Genomic DNA, 26,342 nt, shown 5'->3' with positions numbered 1-26,342 from the left:
AATGCCCGAGACCATTGCTGTGGATAAGGTCACTCCTGCACGTGGAGCGGCTAGGCCTCCCATGTCCATGTCTATCAAGGCCTACACACGGGCCAAGGCAGCCAGCAAGTCCAAGCATCTTTCTGCTAAGACCTTACCTCAGCCTACTCCTGAAACTCAAATCATGGCTATGGCCACAGATTTAATTTCCCTGATCAGAGGTTCCCAGGCCCATCCTGAGAGAGGATCCCAGACTCCTCCTGATAAGAGGCCTAGGGTTGAACCCCCTGACCCTCTCCCCACAGATGAAGATTCTGAGGACTCTGTTCACTCCGAAAGCCAGGAAGAGCCCTTCCAGACCTATGAGGATTCAGATGCAGAGGACTCTATCCCCTCGGCTTCTCCTCCTGAGGATATGTCTTTTGGGGAAGTTCTGCATTCCATGAGGGAGCATTTTAAGTGGCAAGGCCAGGAATATTCAGATTCCAGAGAGCGCCTTCGAACCTTCCTTAAAAAGCCCCAACACAGACCCTTAGCTATACCTCCTGTGCTTGATGTTTTGGATGATTTATGCTCTGACTCCAGTGTTACCCCGATACTCTTCCTCCTGCTCCTGTCAAGCCTGACAGATACTATAGGGTCCCAGAAACCCATTCTCATTTCTTTAGGGCCCATGCTGTTGATTTAGAAACAATTTCCCAGGGGCCTAAAGGGGTTTCAGCTACCACCTCCAAAAACCCTTTGCCCTCCGACAGGGAAGCAAGGTCCTTAGAGAGATGGGGGAAGAAGGTCTACACCTCCACTACTTTATCTATGAGAGCTCTCAATTGTCTCTTTCACATGTTTCAATATCAGGATTTCCTGTTAGATGATTTACAGAAAAGATTGGCCTCCCCTGAACCTTTAGATAGGAAGTCCTTGCAGGAGGCTGTACACAATTCTCAGCAAGTTAGCAATCACTTTCTACAGTGTGGATATGATGCATTGGAAGCTTCATGTAGGGCAGCTATGACAGGGGTGGTCATTCGTAGACATGCATGGTTAAAAGATCAACCTTTACCAGATCATGTTAAGGCAAAACTTCTTGATGCACCCTTGGAAAAGAACAAGCTTTTTGGTGCTAATGCTAAAGATGTGTTAAAGTCCATTGAGGAAAAAGCCAAGTCAGTTCAGACAGTCAAAGATTTCCTCCAGGTTCAGCCACCTAGATTCAGCAGGAACTGTCCTTCTAAAAACTGGTCCTTTCCTAATCCTGAAAGATTTCAAAGGGGCAAAAGCAGGCGTGCCCGAGGAAGAGGCCAATACAGAGGATCCTACAGGGGACGACAATGGCAACCAGGAAACCAAAGAAGTGACACAGGGGTTTCTCCCGCCCCACAGGGACATTCTCAATGACTTTCCTGTAAGTCCGCTGACCAAGGAGCAAGCTGAAGCTCCTTTGGGCGGAAAATTATCTCTGTTTACAAGAAATTGGCACAAACTGACAAAGGACAAATGGATTTTGGACATTATAGACCACAGGTACAGGTTCCATTTTCATACCTTGCCAAGAAAACTGGGTATGCCAAACCTGCCACAAAACCAGAGGGCAGAGGCTATCAAGCAAATTTCTCTGCTTGCTCAGATCAAAGCAATAGAAAAAGTTCCACAACAAGAACAAGGTCAGGGATTTTACTCAAGACTGTTCCTTGTTCCAAGAAAAGAAACTCAATGGAGACCAATACTGGACTTGTCCGCTTTAAACACTTTTCTCATAGTACCAAAGTTCAAAATGCTGACTCTACAGCAACTCCTTCCCATGCTGGGCAAGGGGTCTTGGCTGATTACTCTGGACCTCAAGGAGGCATACCTGCATGTCCCTATCAGACACAGCTGCAGAAGATACCTCAGATTTCTTGCAGGGCCAGAGCATTATCAATTCTCAGCATTGCCATTTGGCTTATCTACTGCGCCCAGAGTATTCACGAAATGCCTGGCTTCAGTAATTGCTCATTGCAGGCTCCAGGGCATTCAAATCTACCCGCACCTGGACGATTGCCTCATACAAGCGGACGACAAACTAACTTTGACAAAAAACTTGAATTATGTCATACATTTGCTACAGGCTCTGGGATACACAGTCAACTTTCTAAAGTCAAGACTTCAGCCATCCCAGCAAATTACCTTCTTAGGAGCCAAACTAGACACAGCCTCTCAAATGGCTTACCTGACAGAAGACAAGCAAAAGAAGCTAACTCTTTACTTCAAAACTTTAGCAAAGCTCACCCAGATGACTGCAAGGAGATTCCTACAGGCCCTGGGTTACATGGCATCCTGCATTCTCCTGGTACCACTAGCAAGACTACACATGAGAAAGCTTCAATGGTACCTAAAAAGCTTATGGTCTCAACACAGCAACAACCTAGAAGCAACCATACCACTCATTCCATGTCTTCAAAAGGAATTTCTATGGTGGGCCTCAGTAAGACAGTCAAACACAGGTATGTCATTCAAAAAACCTCAGATAACACAGACCATGACCACAGACGCCTCAGACCTTGGATGGGGGGGCGCACATGGAGGGCAGATGTATTCAAGGACAATGGTCTCCAAAGGAAACACATCTGCACATCAACCAAAAAGAAATGCTGGCAGTAATGCATGCCATCGAGGCCTTCGGACAACAACTACAACCAGGCCACCTACTAATACGGACAGACAACACCACTGTGATGTGGTACATAAACAAGCAGGGGGGCACTCATTCTTACCCCCTTTGCAGACTGATAATGAATCTTTGGGAAAAATCACTGAGCCTAAACATACAGTTGCAATCCCAGTTTGTTCCAGGCAAAGACAATGTTCTGGCGGACAGTCTAAGCAGGAATTTCCTAGACCCCCACGAATGGAGGTTACATCCAGAAATCTTTATACGACTCACTTCGACATGGGGCAGGCCGGACATAGACCTATTTGCCTCCCACCTCAATCATCAAATACAGAAGTTTTGTTCAAGGACATATCATCCAAAAGCATGGAAAATAGATGCTCTCTCATTCAACTGGAGCTCCCTAAAAATCTATGCATTTCCACCTCTGCCACTGATGACCACAGTGTTACTAAAGATCAAAGCAGAGCAGCCCAAGGGGATCCTAATAGCTCCAGATTGGCCAAGACAGCACTGGTACCCACTACTACGGAGCATATGTCACAACAAAACATGGGCCCTCCCTCAATGACCCCAACTTTTGACTCAACACAACTTCAGGACAGTTCATCCCAACATCCAGATGCTACAGCTAACAGCTTGGGAGATCCCATGAATAACCTCAACCTACCTCTTTCCAAAGAAGTTCAGCGGATACTGACAGAAGCCCGCCGACCATCCACCAGACAGGTTTACTCAGCCAAATGGAAGAGATTCAGCATTTGGAATACCACCAAGGGCCATGATGCATCACTTTTGAGCATCCCACTCATCCTGGAATATTTGGCAGATATGCTACATAATGGACTCTCATACTCCTCTATAAAAATACATGCTTCAGCTATCTCAGCTAGATACAACACTGATCCACCTGTGTTTTCACATCCTTTGTTAAGGCAATTTCTTAGAGGAATCAAGAATATAAAGCCCCCAAGAAAGGCACCAGTACCAGCTTGGGACCTCAACATTGTCCTAGAAAAATTGACTTTACCTCCCTTTGAGCCAGCAGCTTCTGTGGATTTACAATTTCTCTCCTGGAAGACAGCATTCCTGTTGGCCATTACCTCAGCAAGAAGGGTTTCGGAATTACAGGCCCTAATGGCTATACCACCGTTCATAACTTTTCACAGAGACAGGGTCTCTTTACGAACCAACCCTACCTTTCTCCCAAAAGTGGTATCTAGGGTCTCTTTAAATCAAGCAATTCACCTGCCTACCTTCTTTCCCAATCCTGAGAACAAAGGGGAAAGACTGTTGCATACCTTGGACATTCACAGACAGCTTCGCTACTACCTGGACAGAACCAAGACCAGTAGGAAGTCTGATCAGCTTTTTGTAGCTTACGCCCCTGGAGTACAAGGAAAAGCAATTTCAAAACAGACAATTTCTAAATGGACTGGACATTGCATCAGATTCTGTTATTCCTTCCATGGAAAGAGTGTGCCAGCCAATGTCAGACCACACTCCACCAGAGCTACAGCCACCTCTACAGCATTCTTAAGAGGGGTGCCTACAAAAGACATTCTAGAAGCTGCTACATGGAGCTCCGTGCATACATTTGCCAAACACTACAACCTTCCTCTATATTCCAGATCCAGAGCAGGCTTTACTTCTGCAGTCCTGCAGGGATTGATAGCTACACCATCCTTTTCTTAGAGCATTCCACCTCCCCCAGCTAAGCTATGGTATTCAACCCATATGTTATGACTGCAGTTGCATTCTTGAAGGACATAGTACAGTTTTGTACCTACCATAAATGTAGATGTCCGATATATATGCAACTGCAGTCGGGTTTTCCCTCCCTCCTTCCCCTCTATGCCTTGGGTCCACTCCTATCCCTGTTACCCTTAGCTGGGGATATCTGTTATGGTGTATCTGTTTATTGCTTATTTATTTGTCTGGAAATCTGTTTTATCTTCCAATTTGATTACAGCCTTCCTTGGAGGGCACCTGGCATCTGGGGCAAGAAACACTGAAGAAGATGGCGTCGGCTGATGCTTATGTACTCCAGCCGCTCTGACGTCGGAGAGAAATGCGACATCAGCCGACGTCGGACCCAGACTTTGGAATCCGGCCGACCGAGGGCTGCCTGAGGCAGGACAACCCATATGTTATGACTGCAGTTGCATATCTATCGGACATCTACATTTATGGTAGGTACAAAACTGTACTTTTCCTCCACTGTGGTGTGATCTCAGAGTTGGTATGGAGGGTGAAGCCCCCCACTTTATTTTGTCTACGGATTTTTTTTTTTTTTTTGGAGCAGAGTTTTGGGAAAAAAATCGTTGTTCGTATGTTCAACATTGTGTGGTTTGGGTTATTTGGTGTCTTTTTTGAAGTTTCAAAGTTTTGATATAGACCCACAGGACTACAAATAATGCATACAGTCATGACAGACTTTTTTAAAAAAATAACTTCATCAAGTCTGGAAATGCATTTGCTTCTTGAATAGAGGACAACTTTGCAACTGAGATCTGACATTCTTTTGTGTTAAAATTAAAAAAAAATGTCTTTTTCGTTGTTATGAGAGCAAAAAACAGCTGTTTGTCAGTAAAATTATATATATATATACAGATTTATCGAAATAATCTGTAGGTGATTTCCTGAAGTGACATTTAGATATTTCCATCATTCATTCAGCAGAAATTGAACTACACTGACGTAGTAGATTTTACTTCTGCACAGCTCAGTTTTTTCTCATGCAGTCCCCATGGCAGAATATAATATCTGCTAATTAAAGTAGTGCTCATATGAGCTTAAAAAACTTAACAGTTGTGGCAAAAATGTATCCTCAAGAGAGTACACAGAGTAAAAGACCTACTGCAGAAAATCCAGTTACTTAAATGAGAGATCTAAAAACCTAGTTAGATGATCTAAAACGTGTTCTATGTTATACTTATGAAACCTATACAGGTTTGGTTTTGAACATTGTCTCAGCATTTTATGATTTTGATGGAAGTTGCAAAATAAGCAGTTAAGATGACACAATAAGAAGACAGCTCAATGTGTCATAGCTTTACAAGAAATGAAGAAGTGTTGCTACTGCATACTGATTCCACATTTTTATATACTGTGCTTGTCCAAAGTCCTTGTCACGTCAAAAAGAAATAAGATGTGGATGGATGAGATGGGCTGTAAGCCATTGTTTCTGAAAGAAATTCTGACCCCAAAAAGAGAGACTTTGGAAGAAGCTGAAAGCTGGGAAGGAGGTGCCATGATTTATATCATCATTCAGATCATAACTCTCATAAAGACAACTGTACCTTTTAATAACAGGATGTGACATGAGATGAGGCATATACATAGCTGAATGAGGGGGAATTCTGCTCTTCTCTCTACATCCATACTATATAACCTAAAAAAGGGTATGTATGTTTTCTTTTAAAAATTGTAAAAGAAAGTAGAAGTTCAAACTGTCAACAGCCCGCAAGAAATATATCCCATCAGTGAAAGGGACAGCTCATTTTCAAAAGTCTTACTTATCTGTATGGATATAGAAGGGAGGGAGAGCAGTAAAGAATGATGAGAACTCTTTTTTTCTGCTCAGACTCTTCCAACATGGCTGCACAATGATCAACAGCTTAAACTTAGGTTTCACAGTTTAAAAACAGAAATTGAGGGAAAAGGGCCAGTGAAATTGTCAGTTCAAGTAAAATTTGGTTACTGGCTAGTAAGTACACTGTTTGGATGCCAGCAAATAAATTCTGAAATCCTGGAAGGAAATTAACCAGAACAGGTGAAGAGAAAACATTGGCTGGGAAGAATCCTGCAGCTGCTCAGCAAAAAAGCAGTTCAAGCTCTAGCTGTGGTACAAGAAGATAAAAAAAAAGGTTTAACTAACAATAAGTAAGCCAGTAAGCAGGATACTCTGCTTCTCATTCTTCTGATAATAAAGCTCATAGAGAGACTTTGCCAGGGAAACCATTTCCATTATCCCAAAGTAAAATACATGAGAGAGAGAAAAAGCACAAGAGCACTTGAGAATAATCAGGAATTTCTTGGACTTAAACTACAGTTTTATGTTGGGTGATGGAGTAATCAGGTAGAAGACCAGCAACACTGAAAATAGTGAATAAATGGTAGAGTATAAAGCATCAATCACTTTTGTGAAATATGGCTTTGCAAGAAAAAGTGACTTAGAAAGACAGAGTTTGTTGACTTTGCTAAATATGTTGGTGGACTTTAAAACATATCCCCGACTTTATGTCATTAATATTTAGAAGGACAGTAAAGGGAAAAATAATTATAAGTAGACAGGTTTTGCTCTTATTAGTATGTGCATAAAACTATTTATGATACAAACTGATGTCACATTATAAAGCAGTTTTGTATATTGAGCAGTCACTCATAATTTAAATGGGTTTATTGGGTGGGAGGATTTAGTGACTGCTGTATATATCAAACATATTAAAGCAGACAAGGACTTTTTCTTAGTAAAAAAATACTGGCTTTACACTAAAGATAAGAAAGGCCTGACAGAAGCAAGCTTGAGTTAATATAATGCTGTTTTCCATGGCTGCTAGAGTGCGGTGTAAAAGTGCACTGAATATCTTATATGTAGAATTAAGATAATTTCAATTGTTTTTACAAGGGTGGGTGTCTACGACAATGCCCTTGGCTTAAGCAACAAACAATGTTTGGAAGCAAATAAGTTTGAAAAATAAGACAAAATGATGAAAGGCATGAAAAATTCAGACAGTTGGCCAAGGGAATTCTGTACATTGTGCTCTGAGTGAAATTTACAAAGATTAATTCACGCATCTGCAAAATTGTTAGTTTTTTTTTCTCATTGCTGACTCCTTTTTCATGCAGTCAAGTTGCCTGCCAGTGCAAGCTATTAATCTTGAGAGTTCACAGCATCCTTTACTGAGGGAAATGCAGAGTTTAAAGATACAATGACAAGGAGTTCAGTGAAAACAAAAGTTGAAATTATGGAAATTGAATATGAGATAGCAGCATCCTCAGCACCCTTAATACTTTACCTGATTTGTTTGTAAATTTTACAGCTAAGCAGATTAGGCTAATATATATATATATATATATATATATATATATATATATATATATATATATATATATATATACACACACACACATATATATCAAACAAAAGCAGTAGGTTATAATTCAAAGTGGAAAGAGATGATGATGATGATGATGATGATGATGATGAAGCAGGGAGAGTTCAAGAATTAAAGAAAAGGTGGGATTTTGGATGCAGATCCTTAACAAGAATAATAACCATACAGACTATTATATTCATGAAGCTGCTGAAAGTATTCTAAGAACTAAGCCAATGTGAGAATGAAGAAAGGAGATTTTGCCAATAGGGCTGAATGCAAGTACAAGTACAAAATACAGGCAAGAGGGGGTGGAATTTACTGGAGAAAACTGGCAAAGGAATCAAGATATTGGGAGCAAATAACTAGAGAAGAAAAGGTAAAAGAGTGGGATGAGGTCAAGAAGGTGTTTGGGCTGTAAGCTAGAGACTGCCTTCCCTTCCAGGGATTTATATCAGAGTATAGACAAAAAGAAATGGATAGGGGAATCTTAAGTGAAAATCTGCTCTGGTAGAGCTTTTAGTTGCATCTAGAACAGAAGCTCCTGTAAAAAAGGGATAATTAGTTGGGCATATAACATATCGCATAATAACAATAAGAATCAATCAGAAGAGGTTAGAAAAGATTGGAACGAAATACCAGAGAAGCAACTTACAAAAGAACAATGTACTGCACCCAGGTATGCAACACAGTTTAGAAGATTTAGGATCTTTGTTTTGAAGTGTTTGCATAGGTATTTTTATACTCCAAGCAGACATCAAATAATTTTTCCTCAGGTAGACAGCAAATGTTGGAGGTGTGATAGAGAAGAAACAGGTAACTGGCAATTTATACCTTGGGACAGTAATGAGTCAGTAGTTTTTAAAACTATTTGCAGAGTATTCTGTCAGAAATATTGGGTGAGCTAATTGCTGCAAATAAGGAAATGATACTTTGAGCTGAGACATAAGATTTGAATTGCCTGGACATATTAAGATTTTATTAAGTTAATTCTGTTGGCTGCAACAAAAAAAACACTTACTAGAAAATGGGAATCAGTATCTAAACCAACTGCATTTGAAGTACTGAATGTTATAAAACAGATAAAAGAACTGGAAGGGGGCTCTTTAGAAAAAGGAAAGATTAAATTATAAAAATATATTCCTGAACATCTAGGAGAAGTTAAAGCTGTAAGGCTGTCCAGGTTATAAATGCCTTTTTTTGTACAGTTCATAATGCAAGCAAAACAAATTTGGGTGACCTTATTTCAAGCTTCATGTAAGACACTGGCTGGGTGTTTTGCTTTCTGCTTTTATTTTGGCAGCATGCAATGAAAAAAAATGAAGTAATAATAGATTATTCAACACTCAATAGTACAGAGTCAAATTTACACTCAGCTGTTGTATGACAGTGATTTTCTTATCAAGTGAGCACTAATAGACATTTGCTGTAAACCATGAAATTCTGAAGCCTACCTGTTTTTTGTAAACTTACAAAAAAAAGAAAACTACTGTACCTCCATTGAAAAATCTAAATGGATACTCATAAAACAATGAGTTGACTGCCTTTTAGGCTCCCTAATCTTTAGATTCCTGTGTCTTGATGGCCTACATTTTCTTCAAAATGCACTCCTATAACCCCCACGTAGGATCTAATGAATCAATCTTTCTCGTGTCCAACATTTTAAATCCTAAAACCAAGCTCCACTACACTGATCATAGCTTCTCCCTACTAGCATCAAAACTTTGGCATGCACTTCCCACCAAACTAAAGGATATTCCCACATACTCAAAATTTAGACCACAGTTTAAAGCACACCTAATGAAACAGTGCAAACGTAAATTTAACTCATGTCGCATAAACTTAAAACACCATTCCTTTGATCATCGTTTCCCCCTGTTGACTTCTGAATTCTATTATACATACCTGTCCATCCTGTCCACTCAACTAATGCAGAATTACCCTCTCTGTTACTCAAGCCCTACATTCATGGTTAGTTAAGAGGTATGCCTCTCACATAGTCTCTTTTAATTTATTTTTTCATCTTCATCTATATATGTACATATTTTGTTACACATTCTTCTTTATGCTATTGACTGTAGTCACAGTCCTGAAAACTTTCAAAATATTTTATTCCCTACATTACTGACTGTAACTAATGTCTTCAAAACGTTGAACATTTTGTATTCTCCTTTCAGTTACTGTGTCTCCACAACCCAATCGGAGCTTTAAATCAGTCAGTACTGATCAAACACCCTATTACAACATTGAAAGTTAGAATGCAAATGTTCAGAGCTTCATTTGAGTGTGTTAAGATTATCTGTTAAGTTATTTGAGATCTGTTTTATTATTAAGATATGGGATATTTTTTAATACATTTTTTATGTAAAATACTTATGCCACCTACTGTTTCAAAGTTGTTGTAGGATATTATTTGTTGCTGTAGGGTGCATTTTATGTCCAAAATAAAAGCTATGCAAGTATTCAGTACTGTCTACACATACAGTCACCCACAAATACACACACACACACATATATATATATATATATATATATATATATATATATACATATACATATAAACACAAACACATGCAAAGGTACAGCTACAGTCAATCGCATGTATGATATGTGGTATCTTAGATACACAGTCACAGAGACACAGACTCACACACATATACACCCAAAAAGTCCCCCCTCACATGAATAAATATATAAATAATAGCCATGGTAATATTTTTAGGTCAAAGTTGTCAGGACACAAAGTGCCAGCTATCACACACACACACACACACACACACACACACACACACACACACACACACACACACACACACACGCACACACACACAATGGAAATTATTACAAATCCCCAAATTCTCTGTCTCTCGCATGCAGACAAACACACACATATACTTGGTTGGCATCAACTTTTGCTGCAGTTACTTATATATTCCAAGTTCATTTTTATTAAGACATATTTAAAACAGTAGCATGTTATTACAACATAAATTTAATGTCAAAGCATGAGGGAAAGCCCAAAAATAGGGAAAGGTTTAAATATTAGACATTTAGAAAGTTACTAAGATTTTGTTAGTATACATTTTCTTAAGGATATATGGCCTGAAACTAAAATGCCTGTCATTATTTAACGACTGTAATCCTTAACAATTTGTCAGAAAACCACAAATTTTATGAGGAAAAGACCAAAAATACGAGTCAAAAATTTGAACATTTTGTGAAATCAGGAACAGTTGAGACCTAACATTTGAAGTCTTAAACTCAAATGTATGTCATTATTTAATGACTGTAATCCTCATTTTGCTAGATAAATGCAAATTTTACAAGAAGCAGACTAAAAATATGAGGTAAAATCAGGGACAGTCCATCAATATATTATAGGTTCATAGGTTCATAGGTTCATACTAGGCTATCTGCCCTAGGGCATTTATAAGCCTAGCCAGAGTGTGTGTGGCTTTCACCACCCCTTAGGATGAGAATACTATACCCATTAGTTTGCTGTGCCTCTGTCCAGCAGTGATACAGAGATGATTCCCGGGGTAAACCTACGATCTCCCATCCACTCGTCAAGATTTCTCTTGAACAGAGTCAGTGAGGGGCTATGCCTCACATGGACTGGGATTCTGTTCCATAGTGTAGGGAGTCTCTGGGTGATGAATCTGTCCCTCCAGCACGTCCTATTTATATCCGTGTTGAGGTTTAAGTCTCTTGCTCTCGTGGCTCTGGTGGATTTGGATTTTTTGAGGTGGAGCATGTCCATTAATTCCGGGTTGGACATGGCCTTGTATGTCAGGCACAGATCACCTCTGAGCAGACGGTATGCGACTGAATAGAGCTGGAGTTTCTTCAGTCGGGCATCGTATGACATATCACGTAAAACCCAACCAGTAAATAACAAAAAAAGACCAGGAACAGGCTGTCCTCTTCACTAAAAAACGTTGTTTAATTCACTTGAAGTGCGTTTATTCCAGTACATATACTAACTAAATTAACTAAATTAATTTACTGGTTGGGTTTTACGTGATATTTCTTGGCTTGTTTTTGTGGGCCATGGATACAGGAAGTCCTAATTCACAAAGCGACAGATCGCAAGAAAGTGGATGTAATTTAACAGCTCTCATTGAGCTTCTTACCCAGAAGGTTGACCGTTTATCTCAACAGGTCGAGACGGTAACTGCCGCTCAAAGGAGAGAGCGGAATGTTGAGTTATGTGCAACGGGAGAGGCGTCAGGGGATGCGCAAGGGCTGAACAGCTGCAACAACGACGTTACTACCAGACTCACGAATCGTAACGGTGATGGCGACAATAACAGTGTTGAGGGCACTACACCGAGCCGATCATTGAACCGGTCAATGGTTCCTGGAACGGAACAAGTGATTCCAACAAACGGCTTGGGGATTGGACCTAAGGAGACAAGCGAGGTTACTTCCACAGCACCCTCTTTGAACTCTTGGGTGCACAGAGAATTTTCTTTTGGAGAACTACCACTCGGTGGGGGTACAACTAGTACAAGTGAGGTAAGCCCTGACTTGTCAATAAGACTAAATGTATTTGATGAAAAACTGCTAAAAGTAAGAAAGTTGCAACTTGAAGTTGCATACTTTCGGGAATGCATCAGACTTAAAGTAGTACCTAAAGGTCTAAGGTACTGGCAGTTCCCTGCAGGTCTGGTAGAGGGGTCCAGTTTCTATATTGCACTCATTGAACTTTTTGACAAACACGGACTCGAATTGATGGGGTTACTGTGCGACCAATATCAGACACTTATCACTAATTTACTAGTTGAAATTGAGGAATTGGACAGAGTTATTAAAAGCGATACCAATTATTTAAGGTACAAGTTTGACTATGAGAGGTGTTTCACTAGTATTGATGAGCACCTAGCTAAACTTAATGCTACTAAAAAGAAAAAGATAGCTAGAGATGCCAGAGACTATGCAAACGGGTCAGCCTACCCTAAACCAGTAATACAAGCAAATACTACTTTGGTAACACGTGGAGACTCAAACGTGGAGAGGCAAGTAGTGGCTAACCAACTAACTGAACAACGTACCACCACCGGTGAAGTTGACTTACAGGACGACATGGGATATCAAGGGTCTTCTAACAACATTGGTGTTAGAAGAAGCGAGAGGTTGGTGAACCAGAACGAAAGGCGCAATGACAATAATGACAGTAGGGGTAACAAAGCTGAGGTTAATAAAAGAGCATTCCAGCCACAAAATATTCAGTCTGGAGCCTCCAACCAGGGGGCGCCGAACAACAAGAGGAAAGGAGCCAGGAGGCTCAAGGGGAACCCTTAGATCAACACTCCAATAATGACTTGGACTGTAAGATTTTGGTCAATAAGAGTGGTGACTTTAATGTGTTTAATTACACTGACTATAACATCAGTAATGATATCATAGAACTACTCTCTAAGGGTAACGCCTTTGTTCCTTCCTCCCATTTTGACTTGGCACATACCCTTATTGACTTAAAATTGTTTATTAGGAAACTTAATTTGTCATTACTATTAGGTAATGACTTTGGTCAGAAATCTGAATTGTATGTGTCTAGTGTTTACAACCCACCATTACACCCTACCTTGCTATTATTCGAAAAAGTAACTGAAATGGATTTGAGAAACTTGAACAAACAAACAACTAGGTTTGCCTGGGGGGGACAGAATATCTCCAACAATGAAAGGGAGGATTTTCTGTTCTTAAGAAGGGCCCCCGTGCGCTTAATGAAACCAGACAAAGGTGGGAGTATTACAATAATGACTAACGAAGACTATAATTGTAGAATGAATCTTATATTAAGCAGTGAAACCTACACTAAGGTATCCCTTAACGAAATGAATGGTGCTTATCAAAGGGTGAAAGCTTTTATTGAGGAGCTTTATGTGGAATCTAGAATTGATAGGGAAACCTATATATACATGCAACAACAAACACCTAGAACACCGGTGTTGTTTGGTATTCCCAAGATCCACAAAGATATTAACAACCCTCCTATGAGGCCACTGGTGGATGGGAGGAAAAGCATTACCTACACCTGTAGTAAAGTTCTTGATAAGATCTTGCAGAAATACGTCAAAAAAGAAAGGCAAATAATTAAAGATTCATGGGCTTTTTTAGAAACTATCAATACAGTTGATTTTAACCCTGGGTCTTTGCTGGTCACTATTGACGTGAAAGATCTATATTCATCTATCCCCCATGACATAGCGATAGAATGGGTTGGGGCAATGCTGGAAATTCTGAATGCACCTAATGATGAAATTCAACTGGTGGGTGAGTTAATTGACATTATCCTTTCCTACAATTTTTTGATGTTTAACAATGAGTTATTTCATCAAAAAATCGGGGTAGCCATGGGATCTCCGAGTGGTGGGAGTATTGCTAATTTAGTTATGGCGTATTGGGAGAGGAACAACATTTTAACAGCAGAAGCTATTTATTCGAAATTAGCTCTGTATACAAGGTTCCTTGATGACATTTTTTTGATTTATAAAGGAACAGAACTAGAAATAAAAGACCTAATGTCGATTCTCAATACATCTACTAGCTTTCTTTCGTTCACCCATAAATTTAACAAGGATAGAATGGACTACCTGGACATAGACCTAAGAAAGGACTATGACAATAAGAGATGGTTATCCAAAATATACCGTAAGGAGACCTACTCTAACTCCATGCTGCACTATTCAAGTTGCCACCCTATGCACCAGAAGAAATCGGTGGTGAAGGGGCAACTTGTCAGAGCAGCACGGATGATTAGTGATGACGATGACTTTATTCTTTCTTAAACGGGGGTACCCACCCGAATTTGTGTTTGAAATCACGGACAAAGTTAAGCGTAAAAGAAGTTTAAAGGAGTACGTTCCATTGTTAAGCAATATTAATACAAATGGGGTTGGGATAACTACACACCGGCCCTCGGAAGCAAACAACTCACACTTCTTCTGTGGTTTCAGTTGTACATTCAATTTAGATTCACACTTGATTAGAAACATATTTTTGAAAAACTGGGAGTTCTTGACCAATGACAACGAATTCCAGACTATTCTACCATATACACCTAAAATAATATACAAACGTGGGAAAAATTTGAAGGAATTGCTGGAAGGCGCTGGTCGGACATATACAACCCATTTGGGAATGTTTAAGTGCCAAATGTGTAAATACTGTAAATTCATTGATGAAGGACAGAATTTTGTAATAGGGGACCAAAAGTTCCGAACGTACTCTAAGTTTAATTGTAACAGCAGATTAGTGGTATACTTAGCTATATAAGTGCTCGTCTTGTCCAGCATTCTATATCGGGAAAACCGATAGAAGACTTAGTGAGAGGATATACGAGCACTTATATAGCATTAGGAACAATAAGATGACTAATGCCTTAGCAAGACACCATGTTGATAACATTGGCCACGAGTTTAGATTTAGAGTAATAGACCAACAAGTAAGGGACATAAGAGGAGGTTATGATTCCCTCAAACTAGAGAGAAAGGAACTGCTTTGGCAGTTACGGACCAACGCAAACCAGAAACCTGGCATCAATGAAATGTCCCCTATTGCATGTATTTTAAAACTGAAAAACCTGGAGAGGTGATTTCGAAGGTATTAACACTAAATTAAACCTAAGTACTAAGGTTACTACTTACGATGAGGGGAGTGGACACCTTAATTTTGAGAACTGGTCTAGTTCAATATATAGTCAACACATTGTCTTTCAGTCCGGTTAGATGAAAATTGGAAATGGTGAACTTTCAATAATTAGCATTAGATTTTGGATGACTGATATACTAGTCAATAGGTAAGATTCTTATTACACAAACTAGGGGCTGCACCACTAACTATTCCTTATTACTATGTAAAAAACCCTTCATTAATAGAAGGGGCGTATGGTAGGTATATTAGACGGTAAATTATTATCCGCACTATTGAGCGGAGGGAACCATACTTAATAAGTTCATAATATGTGATGGGTTTTGGGTCCTAGGTCACCATTTTAAATCCCACATATTTAAAAAATAAATACTTTTCAATTAGACTAAAATTTAGTGATGATTTACGCTTTGGATATAAGATGACTCTTTCTGGTCATTTTTTTTGAGTGAAATAGGTCAATAAATGGTCGTATGGGATATTGTTGAATCTCCTTTCACACTCCTAATACATTTTTATGCACATCCTAACCATCTTAGACTTTCTAACCTACGATAGGTATAGTGCACAGGGGGATGTAAACTTGTTTATTAAGTTGACCCCTCCTAGGCTAAGAACCAGCTTGGCAAAACAAGCGGTATTAAATTTGTGTAGTGTTTTTAATGATTTTAGCTTGTAATTTGTATTTTATTAATATATTTTGATACTTTGCCATTTTGCTTGTTGCTAACTTATTGGTTGGACTCCCAGCGGTTCAGAAAAAGGTATTTTGTACCTCATTTGTTGGGCTCACAGTGCCTTGGCTTAAAGAGAAGTGAAATAAAGTGGTGGGAAAACAGTAAAGTAATTGATTCACCATAGTAACAAATTGTTAATGAAGGGAAGGACCAACCCACTAATTAATTTAGTTAATTTAGTTAGTATATGTACTGTTGAACTCCTGTTGTTTTTTGACTTTTGTTTTAACTTCTGAAGAAGTCGGATATATGTAACCGACGAAAAGTGTACTGGAATAAACGCACTTCAAGTGAATTAAACAACGTTTTTTAGTGAAGAGGACAGCCTGTTCCTGGTCTTTTTTTGTTATTTAATCGTATGACATATGTTTGAGCCCCTTTATCCTTTTGGTGAGGAACTTTTGGGGTCTTTCCAACTGCTGCAGGTGTCGGGTAAGGTACATTCCGAATGGGGCGTTGTACTCAATCATTGGTCTGATAAGTGAAGAGTACAGGGGTACAATGACCTCTCCTGATCTGGATGTGAATCCCTTCATGATCAGGTGGGCAATGTAGAAGGTCTTCCTAACCACTTTGGCAATGTGAGTGTCAAAAGAGAGGTTACTGTCAACTTGGGTCCCCAGGTCCCTGATAACTTCTTCCGTGTTTAATGGATTACCACCTATGTGGTAATTAGGGGTTACCTTGTTTTTCCCAAAGGGTACGACTATACATTTTTTGGCATTTAGCTTAAGGCCATGGCTCTGGCACCAGTTATCCATTTCTATGAGACCTCTCTGGAGGATGTCTGTGTCTGATGGAGTGTCAATTATGGTGCCCAGTTTGCAGTCATCTGCAAATTTTGTCAGCCACAATCCCCCTATGTTTGCCCGCACTTCAGAAAAATAAATGCCGAACAAGAGGGGGCCCAGGACTGAGCCCTGTGGGACACCGCTCGTGACCGGCTTAGAGTCTGACATGGCACCAGCAACTCTAACCCTGTGTGTTCTGTCCTTGAGCCAATTTGCAACCCATCTTGTGACATATGGGTTTACATCTAAGCTGGTGAGCTTTTCTATGATGCCCGAGTGGGGTATTGTGTCGAACACTTTTGCTAGGTCAAGGTAGGCTGTGTGAACTGCCTTACCCTCATCAATGGCCTTAGTGACTGTTTCGAAAAAGTCGACCAAGTTCAAGAGGCAGGATCTGCCCTTGACAAAGACAAATTGGGTAGGATCCAGTGTCTATAGGTCCCCAATGTCTTTATTTATGAGTTCCATTATGATCCTCTCCATAGCTTTGCATACAAGGCTTGTCAAGCTTATGGGGTCTTGTTTTACTTGTTTATCTTGTTTTACTTACTGGTTCGGCCATGGAGGCAGCAGCAGCTATCCACAATTTCAGTCCAGATTTAAATCACACCTGAAAGCACACTGAACAGCACAGGCAAAAGTGAAACAGCCAAAAGGGATTGAGAAAAATAAAAAAAAAGCTGCCAAAAATGAATATTTAGTTAGCAGGTCAGGTCAGAAATGAAAGTGAACAATAACTCGCAGAACAGTATTCTAGCAGTGACTTGTAGGCAGCAGAACCATCAGTTTCAGTCAATGAAGTAATAACAGACAATAGACATTACGCTACCAGTAAATAACTGATCTTCAGAATCCGTAGCACAATTAGTAGCAGCTGCTCAGGAGAGTGGTGCTACCAGTACAGGAGGCAGGCAGACTCTGTCAACAACAACTGCAGGCAAGCAGCATGTTGGCTAGTAACTCAAGTAACATCAATGCAGCCAACACTAGGACCTCAAAAGCCGAAGCAGCTGCAGAATCCAAATCATGGAGTAAAAGAAAAAGAAGCAAACAGGGACATTACCACAACCAAACAAACGAACAAACAGATCTTCTCACCTCATTGTTTCAGCACAGTGAACATGATTGGCAACAGCCTACTTTAAATGTTTTTTAAAGGGACCATGGACTATCTTGTAGAATTGTATTTCTAGCTGCACTGTGATACTAGCCCTTTCAATAGACTTATCAGCACTACGCAGGTAGAAGCTGGAGTCATGATTCTAATGACTTTGCTTTCACAAGCTCCTCTCTCATAGAACCAATGAAAAGGCACAAAGAAGATTACCAAAGCACAAATTAGCAGTGTGGATAAAATAGTAAAAAGGAAGCTAAAATCTGAACTCTGCACTTAAGGAGGAGCAACTGAGAGGTATGGTGCAACTAGAAGACAGCAAGGTGACCGACTCCATCTCCACTGACTATGTTTTGACTTTGACAAGCTCCTTTCTCATTAATAATACAACTGAGACAATGAAAGAGCACAAGATGGAGCTGTCAAAGGGCAAATCAGAGCAGTGGAGCAAACAGTTAAAAACAGGCTAGAATTAGAACACTACAACACTCTGCTGAATGAAAAGATGAAAGGTATTAGACAAGCTGATTTCTGGCTCTTCTTGTATCTGTCATATCCATATTATGTGGTACAAAAAGTCACCTAAGAAAAAGAATGACAGCAACCCCACAAAAGTATAATTCCCAACAAAAAAAAAAATGACAAAAACACTATGCTGATTTAGGAATAATAACACTTACTAGGAAACAAATTAAAGGACATACCAAAACAATATACAAATGTAAATTTTTTGCAAATGGTTTAGTAATATTTTTTCAAAATTTGTGCAAATGGTTTAGTAATATTTTTTTCAAAGTCTCGTTTACCCTAGACAGATGTGATGAAGTAACATTAGGCCACACAGTTCATTCTCAGGAAAAAAAAAAAAGAAACTCAGATGGTTTGGGCAGAATATGTTTGTGTAGAAATGGTTTCAAACTCCCCACTGTAAAAAGTCTGTGAACCTTTTTTGTTGCCACTTTATAAACGCAAATGGTTAGATTTGTGCCACCAAAGGTTTGTTGTTTAGATTCTTCCGTTTAACATGAAACCCTCCAGATGTACTGGTCTGTGACATGAGCATAACTCACACTCTTCAATCAATATCTTTATACATATGTACAAATACCAATTAAAATCTGAATCACATTAAAAGAGACCTACATGAATCTCAGTCAGTAAAGTGGTATTATGCTTACAGTTTTAGTGATTTTGTGTTTTTTTTGTATTTGTAAGCAACACCTGCTAATACCATGAGTACATTTTTGGGGTTTGTTCTCTTGGTAAAACAACTGGACATATTGACAATCATATCTAACTGACAACTATACCTAGAATACTTATTTGTAGTGCTGCAATATTAAAAGTTATGTACTTCTGTGGGTAGCAGCAAGTACCCAGAATGATATAAACATTGGAAATGGTTCTAGAATATCAGCATGACAGAAGAACATGGTTTTACCTTCAGTTTTAATCTTGAGTGCAGTCCGAACTAAGGCAAACAGTGTTGCATTAAAAGTGACAGTTCCATCACTGTTCAGTGGCATATTCATTGCTACTAACCTCTGTAAAATAAAAAAAAAGTCATTAATCGCCTCAAGGTATGCGTCTGTTTTTTTATTCTTGAACTAACTCTAACTAATAAAATAATCAGCAATGGGACACATATTTGTTTAATTCATTCTTACATGAACCCTAGGCTAAGATTCTTCCTTCAAAGAACATATGTGTGCAGTTTCTTTTACTGATTGCCCAATAATTAGGCATCTGTAATCTGATAGCTACAATGACAGACCAAAAAACTTATTTTGCAATGGTTACTCTGTTAATTTGTAACACTTCCCTAATAATCTTACTGCACTTCTGACTGATAAATGCTTGTTACTGAACTCTTCATATAAACTGGCAATATGCACATACCCACTCTACATCTGTACTAACAGTTTTACATTTCTCTCTTTCATAAGCATTACCCAAATTCTACACTTCAGAGCTTCATATTTTTTTCTGGACAGCATCAAATCAAACACCTCCATTTGCTCACCACTTGAGGGATGAAGCGAATTAGAATTGCCTGTGGCTCAGTCTGAATCCCAAATATGTAGCTCAAAACAGACAATGCACCAGCCCACCCAACTGATCATCAGTAAAATAAACACAAATAAATAAATAAATAAATAAGTCTTCATATTAATATATTATTACTGTTACTGTTATGCCAGGAAAGAGCACTACAGATGCAATCTTTGCTCTGAGAGTGTTGATGGAGAAGTACAGAGAATGTCGGAAGGAGTTGCATTGTATTTTTGTAGACTTAGAGAAAGCGTATGACAGGGTACCTAAAGAGGAGTTGTGGTATTGTATGAGGAAGTCAGGAATGTCAGAAAAGTATGCAAGAGTGGTACAGGATATGTACGAGGGTAGTGTGACAGCGGTGAGGTCTGCGGTGGGAGTGACGAATGCGTTTAAGGTGGAGGTGGGGTTACATCAAGGATCAGCTCTGAGCCCTTTCTTATTTGCAATGGTGATGGACAGGTTGACAGATGAGATCAGACAGGAGTCCCCATGGACTATGATGTTTGCAGATGACATTGTGATCTGTAGTGAGAGTAGGGAACAGGTGAAGGAGACCCTGGAGAGATGGAGATATGCACTAGAGAGAAGAGGAATGAAGGTCAGCAGGACTAAGACAGAATATATGTGTGTGAATGAGAGGGAGGATAGAGGAATGGTGAGGATGCAAGGAGTAGAGGTGGCGAAGGTGGATGAGTTTAAATACTTGGGGTTAGTAGTTCAGAGTAACGGTGAGTGTGGAAGAGAGGTGAAGAAGAGAGTACAGGCAGGATGGAGTGGGTGGAGAAGTGTGTCAGGAGTGATTTGTGACAGACGAGTACCTGTAAGAGTGAAAGGGAAGGTCTACAAGAGGGTAGTGAGACCAGCTATGTTATTTGGGTTGGAGACAGTGGCATTGACAAAAAGGCAGGAGTTTGAGCTGGATGTGGCAGAATTAAAGATGTTAAGTTTTGCACTGGGTGTGACGAGGGTGGACAGGATTAGGAATAAGTATATTAGAGGATCAGACCAGGTTGGAAGGTTTGGAGACAAAGCCAGAGAGGCACGATTACGTTGGTTTAGACATGTGCTGAGGAGGGATGCTGAGTATATTGGGAAAAAGATGCTAAGGATGAAGCTACCAGGTAACAGGAAATGAGGAAGGCCTAAGATAAGGTTTATGGATGTGGTGAGAGAGGACATGCAGGTGGTTGGTGTGACAGAGCAAGCTGCAGAGGACAGGAAGAAATGGAAACAGGTGATCTGCTGTGGCGACCCCTAACGGGAACAGCCGAAAGAAGATGATGATTACTGTTACTGTTATTATTATTTATTTATTTATTTATTTATTATCAACTTTAAGGACTCCAGCAATCACTATTATAAAAGGGCCAATTGGCTATGGACCTCTGAGTACATTTATAAATTGAAAAAAGTTGCAATTTTTGTAACATGTCCATTAATAACATGTAAATTGCACCTTGATGTATGTCCTGTATACAGATACTGATCATAACCTATTATTGAGCAATTTAAGCTTAAAATTATATTCTGCTTTATCTTCAATTCATTCTATTAAGATGGGAGAACTGATGTACAAAAAACAAAAAAATGTCAAATTTATATGCCGTAATTAGGAACTCAAGACATAAATGTATTTCTTGGAGTTTGGAATACATATACAAAGTATGCAGTGCTGAGGGTTAGTTTATATGTATCTACATGTGAATATGGGAGAGACATATGCCCCCCCCCCAACCCACACACACACTATTTTTGTATTTATTTATTTTTAGCAGGTAAGCCACAAATTATTTACAGTAATTAAAATCAATACCTTAAAATACACAGCATGATCACAACAATACATGAGAGGTTCTACACCATAAGTCAATAATCAAGTAACGAAAGAAATTCCTACAAAACTCGTTGTGCATACTTACTTATTACAGTAGGGATCATCCGGCAGTCTTTGATACACCTTGAACAACTGGGTCTATATCACTTTGTCAAATAGTCTATTCAGTGAATGACTATTCATCGAACCCACTTAAGTGAAAACTCATTTTAGCGAACGATCGTTTCAGTAAATTTTTTCGCTGAATAGACTATTCGACAAAGTGATATAGACTCGCACAACATGTACATGAATAGTGGAATATAAAATGCAGCAGAGATCACCAGTCTATAAAATAATGTGGTTTTATGGCATGTAAAGAGAAGAAATGGAGGTTCTTCCCATTTCTTATTTATTTATACTTTGTTGACCAGGTTAGACCCACTAGGCCAACAGCTTCTTTTCAGGGGAGATCAGAGGTGATATTCCCTTACTCTTTTTTCAATAAGTGAAATGAGATCTTTTACATCCACCTATGCTCATCAACTCAGGAAGATGGGGCTTTGTTTTAACATCGCATCTGAATGATAGCATACTCAGAAGTGCAGCATTCCCCTTACTGTCAGTATCCGAAAAAAAATTCAACTACCTGGTGTGAGAATAGTACCCTCAGCCAAAGATGAGTGTCCTACTGCACAGTCGTACGGAGTGACAAAACAACTTAGAAGTACCTTTAAGCATGCCACTATACAGCAAGGACACATCTGTTAGCAAATATGTCTGAGTTTATTGGCAAATGGCTTCCTTCTGGATTTTCCTATTATACAAAAAAAATGTCTAGTTTCCTTCCGGTCCCTTCTTCTACGTATTTGCTGTGTTATGCACTGCATACAATCCCCCTCCAAGAAGGGCCAATGACTCTAAGTGGCTGACATAAAACCTCGTTTTTATATAACTCTGACAGGCACAGCTCCACTAACCAACAAATCTATGAGAACTGTCTAACTAATATAGCAAGGTTCCTGACATTTTTAAAGGAATTACTGTATTAAAAGTAACAGTTTTCTTTACAAAATTTGCCACAACAGTTTTATACACAATATTTACAGCAGTGTTATTTACATTCTTTTCTATTATTTTCACGTCATTCTGACATACCATTCATAGCTAGCCAACAAACTGTACCACAGTATTAGCATAAAACAGAAACTCAGAATCCCGAAGAAATAACACAAACAAGCACATCCATATTTATACATCTGTAGATATGGTGAATGAGGTGTAAAGACACAACATGGTATAAGGAGATGAAAGGAAAAGAATAGTACATAAGGTATACATTGTGGGGTATGGGTGTTATAAATGAAATAGCCAGTACTTTAGTGTCTGAGAATTAATTCCATGATGAGTTAAGATCTGAGCTCCTAAATCCTAAAGTAACAAACATTTCACTTATTATTTCCCACACGTCCCCATACTGCATTCATCTAGTGATGTCCTTTTAAGTTACTTTAATGTTTCCATTCATTTTATGTGTCCAGATTTCTACTAGTTTATATTGGGAAATAATACTTTGGAGTACTTTGCTTAGGTTTTGCGAATGGTACTAGTGATTTAGAGATATTTGAGTTAAAAATTTATTTTTTTTTTTTGCATTGCCTAAATATTTTTTTTTTCTCTTTCTTTTTTGATAAGCTGAAGCAATGGCTTTATCATAGGATTATAAGAAGTTACTAGGCTATTGGCCCTGAGGCCCTTACAAGCCTAGCCAAGAATTTAGCCCATGTTCCAACAAGCCAGCACCCAGTGCCCCTGTCCAGCAGGGACATAGGTGGAATCCCAGGGGTGTATTTTTTGTTTCCCATCCAGTTATCCAGGTTGCGCTTAAAAAGGGTTAATGAGGTATTCTACTTGACGTGGAAAGGGAGACTATTCCACAAAAGGGGGAGTCTCTGGGATACATATCTAGCCAGTCAACAAGTCCTATTGATGTCCCAGACCAGGTTGAGGTCACGCATGTGGGTTACTCAAGTTGAGCTTGACTTGCGGATATATAGCATTCCTATCAAGGTCGGGTCTGAGACTGCTTTGTATGCTAGACACGGGTCACCTCTGAGGAGTCTGTATGAAACTGAGTAGAGGGACAGGCTTTTAGCTTACCTGTGTAGGTTAGATGTTTGAGGCCCTGGATTTTCCTGGTGAGGAACCTCTGTGGTCTCTCCAGCTGCTGCATGTACTTTGAGAGGTACATGCCGAAGGCAGCATTGCAGTAAATAATGGGTATTATAAGAGAAGAATACAGGGATGTTATGATGTCCTAGTCCCTGGATGACATACCCTTACTAATAAGATGGGCCATGTAGAAAGCTTTCTGTACAACGGAGGCAATATAGTGGTCAAAAGTCAGTTTGCTATCAACCTGGGTGCCGAAGTCCCTCATGACTGATTGCATGCTTAGGATCTTGTTATTAATGTGATAATTTGTGGGGACGTCATTCTCCCCAAAGGGATGATGATGCATTCTTTGGCATTCAGTTTGAGGCCATGTTTCTGGCACCAGTCATTTGTTTGGGTGAGACCCTCTTGGCAGATGTCCACATCACTAGAGGAATTGATGACAGCACCCATCTTGCAGTTATTCGCAAACTTGGTCAGGCATTGCCCACTGAGTTTGGCCTACACCTCAGAAAAGTGTATCCCAAACAACAGAGGCCGTAAGACTGATCCTGGAGTACATCGCTTGTAACTGGTTTACTGCTTGAGGTGGCTTCCCCTATTCTGACTAGGTGGGTTCTATCAGTGAGACAATTTGCTACCCATCTGGTAACATATGGATGTATGCCTAGCTGAGAGAGTTTATGTATTATACCTGAGTGGGAAATAGTATTGAAGACTTTAGCCAGGTCAGGGTAGGCAATGTGCACCTTCTTCCCCCCATCCATGGCTTTGGTGACTGTCTCAAAGAAGTCGACCAAATTTAACAGGCATGACCTCCCCTTGATGAAACCAAACTATGTGGGATCGAGTGTTTGGAGGTTGCCAATGTCTTTGTTAATGAGGACCATGATAATCCATTCCATGGCCTTGCAGATCAAGCTAGTTTTAGCTGATGGGTCTATAATTTCCTGGCTCGGTGGATGCTCCACCTTTGTGCAAAGGGATGACAGTGGCTGTCCTCCATTTGGCTGGAATGAAGCTGGTACTCTGACTTTGGTTGAATAGGATGCCTAATGGTGCAGCAAGTTCCTGCCTAAGTTCATGTAGGATGAGCCTGGAATGTTATTTGGTCCCATGGAGGCTGTAGTTTTTGCCTTTGAGAGGGCAGTGATGACTTGCTCCCTAGAGATGAGGGGGGGCAGGTGTTGGGGATGTCCTGATTTACTGATGGGGACAGAGGGGGTGAAGTTTTCGGTGTACCTGTCTGCCAGCAGTTTGTCTACATCTATGGTGTTTCTCTATGTGGTGTCCTTGACCACCAGTTCTGAGCAGATCTGAGTGCTTCCTTTGAGATTGCGGACATATGTGAAGAAGGCCTTATGACTGTCTTTAGTAGATGTGGCCAGTTTGCACTTGAAGTTTGCTTTGGAGGACTTCAACAGTGCTCGTATTTGTTTGTTCGGGCTAAGGAAAGATTGCTTCCAATTAGGTACCTGCTCCGTCTTGGCAATGAACAGCAATTTTGTCCTTTTATTATACAGTTTATTTATTGCAGATGTCCACCAGACAGGTTTACTCTTCCTTGAGGAGGATGACTTTGTCCTGTTGGGTATTCCTGATTCCATGCAGCTATATAAATGCTAGTATAGTACTTTGGTGTAGGTTCGGATATTTGTGCCAGTTCCTACGGAGGGGGAAGGGGCTGTGAAGCTGTTTATACCTTCCCTCAGGAGGTTGTAATCAGCTTAGGAGAAGATTTTATGTTTGACCCTAGGAAGGGGGGGGGGTGTCAGGGGAGATTGACCGCTTTGTGGTTGAATCTTACCAGGGAGTATGACACTGTAGGGATGCTGCAGTGGTTACTCATGTCAGTTAATACCAAGTCCAAGATATTTTCACCTCTTGTGGGGGTGTTGACCAGCTGGTCTAAGGCATTTGCACTGATGAAATTAAGAAATCTCTGGGCATTTGTGTTTTGCCATGAGTAGTTCTTCCAATCTATGGTTGGATAGTTAAAGTCACCCAGGATCAGGCTAAAGGGTTGAATCTTGATAGATTCGAAGAGGTCCCGATAGGAGGAGTGGGCATCTTGAGTCAAAGTTGTGGGCCTGCACCTAGCTATGATTTGAATAGGGGGTTTGTCAATGGATAACTGCACCTGGAGTATCTCCTGTGAGTCATACTATTTGACAAGCCTGGGGGTGTGTATTTCTTTAATATTTATTGAAATTCCACCTCCTTTTGCTTTGCTGCCCATGGTTTGGGGTCTGAATGTATGATAGGATGAGTAACCT

The 26,342-nt window shown here is 39.8% G+C and overlaps 1 protein-coding gene across 1 annotated transcript in view; it reads right to left on the bottom strand.

Annotated features, from left to right (window-relative positions):
* Positions 1 to 26,342, bottom strand: part of CACNA1F (calcium voltage-gated channel subunit alpha1 F) — a 4,101,209-nt gene that overhangs the window by 383,645 nt on the left and 3,691,222 nt on the right. The window contains 1 exon segment of the mRNA XM_044079296.1: positions 19,465 to 19,567. Coding sequence (XP_043935231.1) covers positions 19,465 to 19,567 — 103 coding nt within the window.

The sequence above is a fragment of the Protopterus annectens genome, chromosome 8.part0 (assembly GCF_019279795.1).
Source record: "Protopterus annectens isolate FY-2018-M chromosome 8.part0, PAN1.0, whole genome shotgun sequence".
Lineage (NCBI taxonomy): Eukaryota > Metazoa > Chordata > Ceratodontiformes > Protopteridae > Protopterus > Protopterus annectens.
The sequence above is the reverse complement of the archived record's forward strand: the minus strand, read 5'-3'. Positions and strand labels throughout refer to the sequence as shown.